Source organism: Peromyscus maniculatus, chromosome 10 (assembly GCF_049852395.1).
Source record: "Peromyscus maniculatus bairdii isolate BWxNUB_F1_BW_parent chromosome 10, HU_Pman_BW_mat_3.1, whole genome shotgun sequence".
Lineage (NCBI taxonomy): Eukaryota > Metazoa > Chordata > Mammalia > Rodentia > Cricetidae > Peromyscus > Peromyscus maniculatus.
In genome coordinates, this window is record NC_134861.1 from 87,393,990 (window position 1) to 87,406,670 (window position 12,681).

The following is a 12,681-nucleotide window of genomic DNA, read 5'->3' on the forward strand; positions in this document are numbered from 1 at the left end:
GGCAGGGAGGAGGGAGACAGGAGGCAGGGAGGAGGGAGGCAGGGAGGAGGGAGACAGGAGGCAGGGAGGAGGGAGGCAGGGAGGAGGGAGGCAGGAGGCAGGGAAGGGGGAGGCAGGAGGCAGGGAGGAGGGAGGCAGGAGGCAGGGAGGAGGGAGACAGGCCGTACCGTGGCCGTCAGAGCCTTCCATGGTCTTCAGCGTGTTCCTTGTCTGCTCCAGCTCGGACTGGGCAGACTTCAGCTGCATCTTTAGTTTGTTTGTAGTGGTTTCCATTTCTTCACTTTTGTTTCGGAAATTCCTCTTCAAGACTTCATAGTCCTCTATACAACATAATAGCCAACATTTGTAATTAGTAATCATCTTAGATTACTATCTAAGATGTTATTAGTAACAGCATCTTAGAGGCTGGAAGAAAACTCCGTTCATCAGCCCTCATTGTTGCAGCCGTGAGATGCACACATGCATTCCAGGGGTCTGCTGCACTTTGCTTTTAGCTGGCTCTTCCTTTACCTGCCTTCATTCAAGCTCCTCCCCAGCCTCTGTACTTAGCTCACATCTGTCATGTCTTTGTTGCGGGATATTTGATCACACTGTGAAAACCCAGACTGTGTTAATAAAATCAACCTTGGATCAGGGGGCGGAGCCAGCAACTAATTGACAGGAATTAGTCATAGAGAGGACAGAGAAGCCAGGAAGATGGGTATAGACATACAGAGGAAGGAGAAGGAAGGGACTTTGAGTTTTGGGATCTCTTTAGATTGGGATGGCTAGAGAGCTGCTCTCTCATTGGCCAAAAAGGAAGGTCAGCTGGTTGCTTCTTGGCCTCTCTGAGCTAGCAGGTTTTCACCCCAACATCTGACTCCTGAGTCTGTACTGGTAAACAGAATGACAGAGACTTAGTTAAAAACTACATTTGGTGGCAGTGACAGAGCCAGTGCTGGCAGGACTGTAACTCCCACTTGAGCACCCTTAGTGGCAGGGACGCTGACTGTGGCCTTGGGGCCTCAGATCGTAATGAAAACATCAGTAGATTCCCGTGCAGCCGCTAAGCCAACAGAAAAACAAGTCTTCTTGTTTTTGTTGTTGTTGTTTGTTTGTTTTTTGAGTCAGTCATCTATCTATCTAGAGACAGGAGCTCACTAATAAGGTAGCTCTGGCTAGCCTGGAACTTTCTATATAATTCCAGACTAGGCTAGCCTTGAACTCACAGAGATCCACATGCCTCTGTGTCCAAGTGTTAGGATTAAAGCCATGTGCTACATGCCCAGCTTTATGTCTTTTTCATCTTAAACCTTCTTCTTGGAAGACTCCAATCTTCATGACACCATTAATGACTTAAGACTCCCATGTGTCTTTTCAAAATTTATTTTTCAATTGACTTCCAAGTTCTTGCCTTCCTCCCACCCTAAGGCATTACATATTGAACCCAAGGCCTTGCCCATATAGGCAAGTACTTTACCACAGAGTTACACCCTTTATTTATCTATTTATCTATATATTTATTCACTATCTACCTAGTAACTATCAAAATGCCTGGCACACAGTCAATATTCTATCATAAATGAAGGAAGAGACTCACAAGACCCTACTCACAGCTGAGGAATGATTGACAGTTGATTGCTGCTGAGGGAAAGCTGTTTTTTTCCCCCCCGAGGGGTGCAGCCTTAGTAGGTTGTCTATGCTTCATTGAAGCAACACTAATTGGACTCAGTGGGTTATAAAAAATAAAAAGACATGAAGTTGAGAGATGGAAGAGTTCTAAGAAGAGTAGGAGAGTGACCAAAATACATTACATACTGTCTGAAAATCTCAAAGAATAAATACATTAAAAATACTTGGCACAAACTCACCCACCACACATTCTATTTACCTATGTGTACATGATAGAGATTTTGAGAAGGTAAGACAAGGTCTCATGTAGTCAGGCGGTCCTAAACTCACCACATTGCCAAAAGTAACCATGAACTCCTGATTCTCCTTGTCTCCAACTCCCAAGTGCATCACACCCAGCTATGACACAGATTTACACACCGAACTCTAGCTCCACAGATCCCAAGTGCATCACACTCGGCTATGACACAGATTTACATACCGAACTCCAACTCCACAGATCCCAAGTGCATCACACTCGGCTATGACACAGATTTACACACCGAACTCCAGCTCCACAGATCCCAAGTGCATCACACTCGGCTATGACACAGATTTACACACTGAACTCCAGCTCCACAGATCCCAAGTGCATCACACTCGGCTATGACACAGATTTACACACCGAACTTCAACTCCACAGATCCCAAGTGCATCACACTCGGCTATGACACAGATTTACACACCGAACTTCAACTCCACAGATCCCAAGTGCATCACACTCGGCTATGACACAGATTTACACACCAAACTCCAACTCCACAGATCCCAAGTGCATCACACTCAGCTATGACACAGATTTACACACCAAACTCCAACTCCACAGATCCCAAGTGCATCACACTCAGCTATGACACAGATTTACACACCAAACTCCAACTCCACAGATCCCAAGTGCATCACACTCAGCTATGACACAGATTTACACACCAAACTCCAACTCCACAGATCCCAAGTGCATCACACTCGGCTATGACACAGATTTACACACCAAACTCCAGCTCCACAGATCCCAAGTGCTGCCTCATACCGACTGCTTCTGCCTCACTCTTTGCTCCCACGCCTGCCTCTTCCCTAGTTCCCTCGTTTCTTGTTGCTATTGTTTCTCAGTCCCACAAAGTAAAAACCTAGAAGAAAGGCTCCAGTCACTAAGTTCTACTGATGCAACCCCTTTGTCTTGTGTGGGGTGGGGAAGTGGAGGTGTGCATGTTTTTTGTTTGTTTTGAGAAGGATCTCACTATATAACTCTGGGATGTCCTGGAACTCACTGTATAGACCAGGCTGGCCTTGAACTCACAAAGATCCATGCCTCTTCCTCCTGAGTGCTGGAATTAAAGGTGTGTACCACCAACTACCACCCAGGTAATCTTAATTCTTTGCTCCTCTTCCATTCCGGCTGCCCCGCCTCTGTTCAAGTCCTCATCATAGGGACTTCTCCTTTCGGGAGTTTCGCATCATTCTGTTTATACGTGTCAGTTTATTAAACCTTTAATCAAATAATTTGACTCAAAGGATGCACGATTCCCATTTCCACAAAAGCAAAACTGTACAATCACCATGATTTCTGCTGAACACCTCAGGAGGCCTGGAGTCTGGATACCTCACCCTACTCTTGAAACTAAGGATTGAGTAAATAATGGTTAGTAAAACCAAGACGTAGAAGCTCTTCATGGAGGACTGTGAGACTGCACATGACTGGAGCAGCGTGGCTATCTGCATTTGTCGTGTAAGATTAGACACTCTTCTTCCTTACCCGTGTGGGTGCCCGTGCTGGACTCCCCAGCATTTACTAGAGCGCAAACTGAAGGGACGCACCTGAGAGACTGTTTAGTTCAGTCCTGCTGGTCTTCACCTCGTTCAAGAGCTGATCTCTCTCTTGTCGGATGTCCTTCACTGCCCGGAGCCGCTCTGAGCCTGCATTGACCAGCTTCACCTTTTCCAGTTCTAGGTCACTCATTCTGGCTTCAAGTTCCCGGATCTTTGCATCTTTTTTATCTTTTAAAATCTGTTCAGGACAAATACAAAGCACAGCAAAAGGAATAAAAGAATATGTACATGTATAGTAAGACAAACCAAACCAAACCTAGTATCCTCACAATTTATCTACTTTTACTTTTTTCAGTCCTTCTAGGATACTTATATAGTTTTCTTGCGATATAATACCCATGAGAAGCAACCTAGGTACATTTGGGGGTGGTGCTTTGGCTCCCCGTTTCTGAGGATACATCACGACAGGAAGGCATGGTAGCTGGAACTTCTCAGTCCACAGTGGCAGAAACACGCAGTGTGGCTTCCTCACATCTTGGCAGATCACAGAGCAGAGAGCTAAGGCCAGAACCCAAGGGGCTATTGAATTCAAGACCCACCTCCAGCCACCCATTTCTGCTAGCTAGGTCCCACAGGTTTTACAGCCATCCGAAACATCACCATCAACAGGGCCCAAGCCCTCCAACCGTGAGCCTGCAGAGGACATCCAGATGCAAACCCTAACGGCTGGCCAAAGGAAAACGCAGAAGGACAAAGCCCCCAAAGACCTTCAAATACACGAGCCTGCAGGGACATTTTACACTCACTCAGTAGAACATCACTACATCTGGATTTTACCATAAAACACCAATATAAGTGGTAGAGAGAGAGACGAAAGGAATACTTCACCATTCTTTTAGACTCAGATGTCTATTCCCAGGATCACCTGCCATAACCCACAATTATTCCTATTCTCTATTCAGTCATGCTGCAGTGGGTACTTTTCCATATGCTGGGGACACACAGAGAGCCAGGCCTAAGTGAGCGTGCACATGAGGTCTCCATCTTAGACTTCTCTTGCCTTACCCACGTCCCGAGCCTGGATACCACCCAAGTGACAGCTGTGTCCTCAAGTCCTCCTCAGTGAAGGGAGAGACAGGGAACAGCCATGTGTGACACATCAGAGAGAGACTGACAATGGAAAGGGAAGATGAAGGAGGGGTGGATGTGAGGGAGGGGTGGATGTGAGGGAGGGGTGGATGTGAGGGAGGGGTGGATGTGAGGGAGGGGCTGCTATTTGAGATGAACTGGAGTATAGAGAATTTAACACAGCAGGCCCGTTCCTGTCTGTCAGGTCTGCTCACAAGGCTGGTCCTTGCCTGGACTTTAGGAATTCAGGAAAGCTGTGGTGGTATGGAAGAAAATGGCTCCAAAAGGGAGTGGCACTATTGGGAGGTGTGGCTTTGTTGGAATAGATGTGGCCTTGTTGGAGGAAGTGTGTCACTGTGGGGGTGGGCTTTGAGGTCTCCCTGGCTCAAGCTACGCTCAGTGTGGTATGTAGTTCACTTCCTGATGTCTGGGATCAAATGTAGAACTCTCAGTTCCGTCTCCAGCAGCATGTCTACTTGTATACCACCATGCTTACTGCCATGAGGACAATGGACCAAACCTCTGGAATTGTAGGCCACCCCAATTAAATGTTTTCCTTTATAAGAGTTGCCGTGGTCATGGCATCTCTTCATAGCAATAGAACCCCTAAGACAGAAGTTGGCACCAGGGACTGGGGTATTGCTGTGGATAGGTCTGACCATGCTTTTGCTTGAAGGAATATGGACCTTTGAATGCTGTAAGTGCTGCTTAATGGGCCATCCTAGTGGAACATGGAAGACAGTGGCACTGAGGGTGATTTGAACTGCGGGGGCCTGGGTCAAGAGGTTTTAGAGGATAAGAATTTTAGTATGTTGTCTACAGATCATTCTTGTGATATTTTGGTGAAGAATGTGGCTGCTTTTTACCCATGTCCAAAGAGTCTGCCTGAGGCTAAAGTGAAGAGATTTGAATTAATTCCACTGGCAGAGGACATCTCAAAACAGCCTAGTATTGACTCTGTCTTGTGGTTATTAGTGTTAACGCTAATGAATATTTTTAATGAAAAGGAGCAAACTGAGAAAGGAAAAATACAAAATGCACAATTTTAGGAGAAAAAAAAAGTACCAGGGAGTGAAATGGAGCTAAGTCTGTATTTAAGGAGATAAACAGATTAAGAAATGTAATAAAGGGAATAGTGATGATCTTGGGGCAAGATCCCATCCAGCTAAATTTCCAATTTATGAAAAAGGATTAAAGAAAAACTTAGAGCCGGGTATGGTGGTACAAACCTTTAATCCCAGCACTTAGAAGGCAGAGGCTGGCAGATCTCTGAGTTTGAGGCCAGCCTGGTCTACAAAGCAAGTTCCAGAACAGCCAGGCTTAGGGAGTGAAGGAAACCATGGAAAACAGAAAGTTGGTGAAGATCTAATTGTACAAGGGGGCCATGTTCCAGCCCCGGCAAGCAGCAGAATTTGGCAGCTTTGGCCACATGGATCTGGCTTTAGAGTCAAGAAAGTAGATATAGCATCTTCCTCCATGACTAAGAAAAGCCATCTCTGAGGCCAGGTATGTATCAAAGGTGTCCCTGAATGGAGGGCCATTGTGTGAAACTGTGAAGTTGAAGCCTAGATTGCCTTGGAGACCCCAAGATGTTGGAGATGCCAGTGTTGTGGGATACCTGTTGAGGAAAGTTGCTGACAGGGAGTGTAACCAGCCCAAGAGAAAGAAGTGTGCTGCAGTCAACAAAGCTGAAAGGAGTTGGAGATCTGAAGAGGGCTTTGACATCAGACATGGAGATGTAGAGTTTGTAGCTGGTTTTTGGTCTTGCTTTGGTCCAATATTTCCTCACTATGCTTCCTTCCCTTTGTTTTGGAATGGTAATGTATATCCTGTGTCATTGTATGTTAGAAGTATGTGATCTGTGTTTATTTTTATTTTATAGGGGGTTACAGTTAAGAGATTGCATAAATTAGACTTTTAAATAAGTTTGAGACTGTGATAGACTATGAGGACTTTTGAAGTTGAACTGAATGCATTTTTTTGCATTATGACATGCCGTCAAGCCTTTGGGGGCCTGGGAGTGCAATATGGTGGCTCAACAGAAAATGGCCCCCAAAGGGAGTGGCACTATTAGGAGGTGTGGCTTTGCTGGAGTAGGGGTGGCCTTGCTAGAGGAAGTGTGTCATCATGGGGGTGGGCTTTGAGGTCTTCTTACTCAAGCTATGCTCAGTGTGGTACACAGTTCACTTCCTGTTGCCTGTGGATCAAGATGTAGAACTCTATTTCTTCTCCAATACTGTGTCTGCATGCATGCCCCATATCCCACCATGATGAGAATGGACTAAACCTCTGAACTTTAAGCCATTCCCATAAAATGTTTCCCTTTATAAAAGTGGTCACGTTGTCTTTTCATAGCAATGGAAACCCTGACTAAGACAGACACTTAGCTGGTAAGAGCGGCTCATTGGGTCTAAACTGTTCTTGAACTGAGTGGTTATGAAAAAGACCTGCTTCCCTTCTTGGAGACAGGAAACTGGACCCTGGCAGGTAAAGGGCACATATATCATCAACCGCCATAAAAAGTCTTGGGTACCGAGTCCTCAGTACCTTCTCTGGGCAGCATTTGAGTTCTCACAATTTTCCTGCACTGCACTAGGAAGTGACTCCTGGAAGTCCTTTGGGCTCCCCCCATTGCCTTTCCCCTTTGCCAGCTGTTAAGGTTTGGCTCTAGGGCTCCCTCCATAGGCTCACGGTGTGAGTACTTGTTGCCCAGCCAGTAGTGCTGTTTTGAGGGTCTCTGAAGCCTTTAGGAGGAGGGGCCTACTTGATGGAAATAGATCACTAGGGCAAGCCTTTGAAGGTCACACCCAGTCCACTGTGTCTGCTGGTCTACATAGTAAGTTCCATGGTTACACAGTGAGACTCTCCAGAGAGAGAGAGAGAGAGAGAGAGGGAGGGAGGGAGGGAGGGAGGGAGGGAGGGAGGGAGGAAGGAAGGAAGGAAGGAAGGAAGGAAGGAAGGAAGGAAGGAAGGAAGGAAGGAAGGAAGGAAGGAAGAAAGGGAAGGCCAGATGTAGTGTTACGCGATTCATGCTTGGAATCCCAGCATCTGACAGAATGATTATTGCAAGTCTGAGGCCAGCTTGAGCCCACATAATGAGTTCTATGAGCCCTTCTAACAAAGCAAAACAAAAACCAAACATAAAGACATGGGGCAAAAACTACAAGATAAATAAGGTGGGTGCCCTGCTGTATGAGGTCATCCATGCAGTAAGGAGTTTAAGGTCTGAGCAGGGTTTGCGTGGGTTAGCAACTCGGGAGTGACGGGTCCACAGCTGAGTGGGATGGCAGAAAGGGAAAGAAACTGCTATCACCCAGGCCAGGCTGTCTTTGCTGTGCATTTCTTAGTCAAGCCTCACAATAGCCCAGTAAAGCTGGGTTGCTCTGCTTGCTCGTGTCCTGTTTGCACAGACACATACCAAGAGTCAGTGAACAGTCCCACGTTATATAGTTATTACGGGGGGTGGGGGTCAAACTGTGGACTCGGAACATTTCAGAGAAAGGCTGGATTCCTTGCTATTTTCCTTTTGTACCCATGATGCCGAACCATTTCCGTGCCACACATTTTAGAGAGTGAAAGGAGGGATCTTTTCTCAAAAACTTTTGTATAGCAACTCAGACACTTTCTATTCTAGGGGCCTCACAGACGAAGAATCATTTCAGTTCTTCTTGATATATATTTTTTTTTTTTTTTTGGTTTTTCAAGACAGGGTTTCTCTGTGTAGCTTTGCGCCTTTCCTGGGACTCACTTGGTAGCCCAGGCTGGCCTCGAACTCACAAAGATCCGCCTGCCTCTGCCTCCCGAGTGCTGGGATTAAAGGCGTGCGCCACCACCGCCCGGCTCTTCTTGATATATTATTAGGTCATTGTTGCTTTGAGAACAGAAAATCCGGGAGCTAACCCACCCAAACCCCGCCCAGACCTTAAACTCCTGCAGCTCCAGCTTCCGGTCATTGATCTCCTTCTCCAGCTGAGCCTTCTCCACCTGCATAGCGCCCGCAGTTCGCCCATGCTGGCCAACCAGCTGCGTCATGTTCTCAATCTGCTGCCGCAAGATCTCGATGACCTTGTCCTTCTCCGCCATCTGGAGTTTGATCGCCTCACACTCCGTCTGCACATTTCTGAGGTGGTCCCCCTCATTCTTCAGGTGTTGAAGCTCCTGTAACTTCAAGTCCACCCGCGAGCGGAGCTTAGTGATCTCTGCATTGGTGGCCTCGATGGCTCGTTCCTTCTCCTGGAGGGAGGCTGTCAGGTCGGACACCGTCCTCTCAGAGCTCTCAAGGGTCATCTTCTTGGCCGTCAGCTCTTCCACCACCTTGCGCAGCATCTCCTTGGTGGACTCAAGCTGTGCAGTGAGGGAGGACACTTTCTCCAGGCTCTCATTCTTTCCCTGAATGGCTGCCATCTGTGGGAAAAGAAAGTTTCTTAATTGTGGGGGAAGCATGGATCTTGAACTTGGATAGTCCAGATAGCCTAATTGAAATCATTTTGCTGTCAGAACTTAGGGCCTAAAGGACATTTCCCCCCATGGAAGGGGCCACTGGGCAATGGCCCAGCTTGCATGCTCTCACCTGCCGCTCCATCTGGCCCTGACACTCGCTCTTCATGGCCTTGAGCAGGGCCTCCAGCCGCTGCACCTCCATGTTCCTGTCATCCAGCTCCCGCCGCAGGTGGTCGATGGTGATGCTGTTGCCGGTGTCTCGGTCCCATAGGCGTTTGTTCTGCTCCTTCTCCAGACTCAGCTCCTTCTCCCTCTTGTGTAGATCTGCCTAAAAGAAGCGAGGAGCCCTTTCTCTCATCCAGTCACACAATCAAGACAAATTCTTCCGTTTGCCTTACACGGTCTTGGAGTTGTGTGATTTCAGAAGCCTTTGGTTATGGAAAATAAAGGCTTTTTGATAGCTGACTAAAATTGATTATTTCCTAGAAAAATACACTAATATTTTGCTTAAACATCTTGGTTCAGGAGTGGCTTCTCACACCTGTAATCTCTGCACATAGACTTGTGTTTTGAATGTCATTTTGTTCCAAAATGAACATACCACAACCTGAATTTAGTAGACAGCAGTTCTATTTAAAAGACTATGGCTAGTTGAAGACCTACCCTATCCAACATGTAACAGCCACGGCTAAGGAACAAGACACAGACATATAAGACACTTAAAGTACATAGAATGACATTCCATGTGTATGTACAATATTTTGTAAAATCTGTAATTTTATAATGTAAACTGGTTTATTAAATGTACTGAAAATTTTCCCAGATCCCATATCTCGCATTATAGAGCATGATCTCACCAGCAGCTTTTGGAGTTGGTCATCCAGATTTCCGGACTCCTGACTGAACTGGTCCCGCTCTGTGCGCGCCTCGGTGAGCTCTGAATTGGCCAGGACTAACTGCTTCTCCAGCTCTTCTATCTGAAAGAAAAGCTCAAATCAAACAAATGCAGAGCGGGTCGGGGACGCCAGAATACGAAGCCTATGAGAGCAGCCGTGCTGCATTAGAGGCGGAGCTGATGGGTCTTACACGTTTGCGGTTTTCTAACCTTCACATCTCCGTAGGATTTAGCACAGGCATTGGTCAAAATGGAGCTTCTGGACACAGCACACTGTGCTTTGTGTTTTCTCTCCTCAGAAGTTATCTTCTGGGGAGATACATCCTATAATTAAGGGAATCTTCTGGTGGTATAAATAATGTGCTGTGGACCCCAAACAACTGAACTTTGGAATTCTGAGAAGAACTATCTTGCTTGAGAATATCAGTCTCAGCAGGGCACACTGGTGCACATCTTTAATCTCAGCACTCGGGAGGCAGAGGCAGGTGGATTTGTGAGCTCAAGGCCAGCCAGCCTGGTCTACATGGGAGTTCTAGGACAGCCAAGGCTACACAGTGAGACCATGTCTTGAAAAAAGCCAAACAGTATCTAAGTGTGTGTGTGTGTGTGTGTGTGTGTGTGTGTGTATGTATGTATGTGTGTGTGTGTGTATAATCAGAGTCTGAATAAGACAATAAGATACTGAATACAAAAGAATGAATAATGATAGTATTATGGTGGCATATTTCAAAATGAGTGAATAACTATAAAGTTAGAAGAATATAACATTGGACAATTTAAGCATTCAAAGCTTTATTTTCTTCAGATATAAACAGGAATGAGAATCAATTTTAAAGAATATATTTTTCCTTCAGTCAGGACAACTATTTGTTGGAATAGAGAGAAATTTAGTTCACTAAACCAAGGATATCACACAGCGATACCATTTCCTTTCACAAACTCAGCATGCAGCAGGTCTGTAGGAGGACCCAGGCTGTTCCAGTATCACAAATGTTCCTGCGGCCCTCAACACAGGCTGAGTGGGGACCCCAGACCACGGAGACATTGGGCTTTGATTTGAGCTGAGCCACGCACTATCAAGACTTAGATAATGAACCATTTCAGAAGAACATGTTAATAGTTGGTGTTATGCAATGAGACCACCTATAACTATGACTATTTTATCATTCACCTTCTAGGATTCAGAAAGCTTTCATATTGGCAGAAATGCTACACATTTCTTCCTTTTACTAAGGTATATTCAACAGGCTTGAAAATTTGTGTCAAGAATAAAGCTTAGTTTGGATGTGATCAAACCTTCTTAACTGGAAAACATATGACCAAGACAAACTTTTTCTTAATAACTTTTTATTTTTACTTGAAACAGATTCATTTAAAACTCTTCATTTATTAAACTAATATATAATCAATAATCACATTTTATATATATATATATACATATACATATATGTAACTATCCCCTTGACAAATAATAAGCATAAATGTGTAGGGCTTTTATATCTATTTACATGTACACATAAATGCCTTAAGAAAATGCTAATATAAAAAATATCATACAGTTATGCACTTATCTATAATGTAGTATCAGTACATACAGGACTTAAGACATAAATTTAAATATTTACATTGGATATATGTTTAAGTTGGCTTTATGTGATTATGTTTTATATTAAAAAGTATTTCACGAGGATTAAGTATTCATAAATGGTTAAGTACATAAAGTTTTAGATTCTAATTATATTTGATAATGACACAAGGCATTCTCACAAGAATCAAGTACACATGAAATATTATAGATTGTATTTGATTTTAGGTTGCATATTAAAAACTATTTCACAGGAATTAATGGATTACCCACCTGTACTATTATACCTGGCGTAAGAAGTATTTTTGAGCTGGAGATATAGCTCAGTGGAAGAGTGCCTGCTAGGTTTGTTCCCCAGAACTACCACTACCACTAATAATAATAATGATAAGAGAAAAACAAAAATCCTTCATTCTTATGCTCCTTTGGAGGCACATATACAGAGAAAACATAAATTTTATCCTCTGTAATGTAAGTAACTTCTGAGAAGATGAACTGTCAGTTGATAGCATCTTTTCGGTCCTATCATTATTGGGAAAGCCTGAGTCAGCACACTTAGATAAGAACCAGAGCGGTTCCCTATGGTCACCCAGCAGGTCTGCTGGTTGGGCAGGATCAGGGACTGCACTGGGTTCCAGTCAAGGGTCTGTAATATGTGCCCTGCCTTGATTTTGCTAAGGTACAATTTTTTTTTAAATTAATAAATCCAGGTTTAATCTGAGCAAAGCATTCCGGGGTGGTTCCAGGGGAAGAGGAGGAACCACTAAGGTACAATTTTTTTTAAAGAGTATTTCAGATGGTCTCTCATGACCCTTTCAACTCTGTTCTTACTACTTTTTAAAAAATGTTTTTACTTATTCTTTACGTTTTTCATGAATTATAAGAACAGCATCAAAAAAGTCTAGAATCTATATTTTCCACTCTTTGGGGCTATAAATTTAACAGAGCCTTTCAGTTTGAATTTTCATGAGAAGAGCAAATACTTTCTACTCCTAGCTTGGCACAAGCCATTTTCATCCTTGAGCAAAGAACTACTTGTTTATGTTCTTTAAAAATAGGTCTTAGAGCACCTGTGTGGCCTGGGCAGGTGTCTCCATGACGGGTAAGGTGACCTGCTGACGTCCCACACAACCCAAGTCAGAAGCTCATTTTTTAGTAAAAGGGGGACCTGTAGGGTCCTGGGCCCTGTTTTGGGTAACTGTTGCCTTGCTTGCTG

The 12,681-nt window shown here is 44.6% G+C and overlaps 1 protein-coding gene across 17 annotated transcripts in view; it reads right to left on the minus strand.

Annotated features, from left to right (window-relative positions):
• Window positions 1-12,681, minus strand: part of Ccdc158 (coiled-coil domain containing 158) — a 57,512-nt gene that overhangs the window by 24,408 nt on the left and 20,423 nt on the right. For all 17 annotated transcript variants that reach the window (XM_076546648.1, XM_042257651.2, XM_042257650.2 and 14 more), the window contains 5 exons: window positions 9,843-9,962; window positions 9,116-9,313; window positions 8,467-8,949; window positions 3,466-3,655; window positions 168-320 (listed from right to left, as the gene is read on the minus strand). In XM_076546648.1, the coding sequence (XP_076402763.1) occupies window positions 168-320; window positions 3,466-3,655; window positions 8,467-8,949; window positions 9,116-9,313; window positions 9,843-9,962 (1,144 nt within the window). The remainder of the gene's footprint in view (window positions 1-167; window positions 321-3,465; window positions 3,656-8,466; window positions 8,950-9,115; window positions 9,314-9,842; window positions 9,963-12,681) is intronic.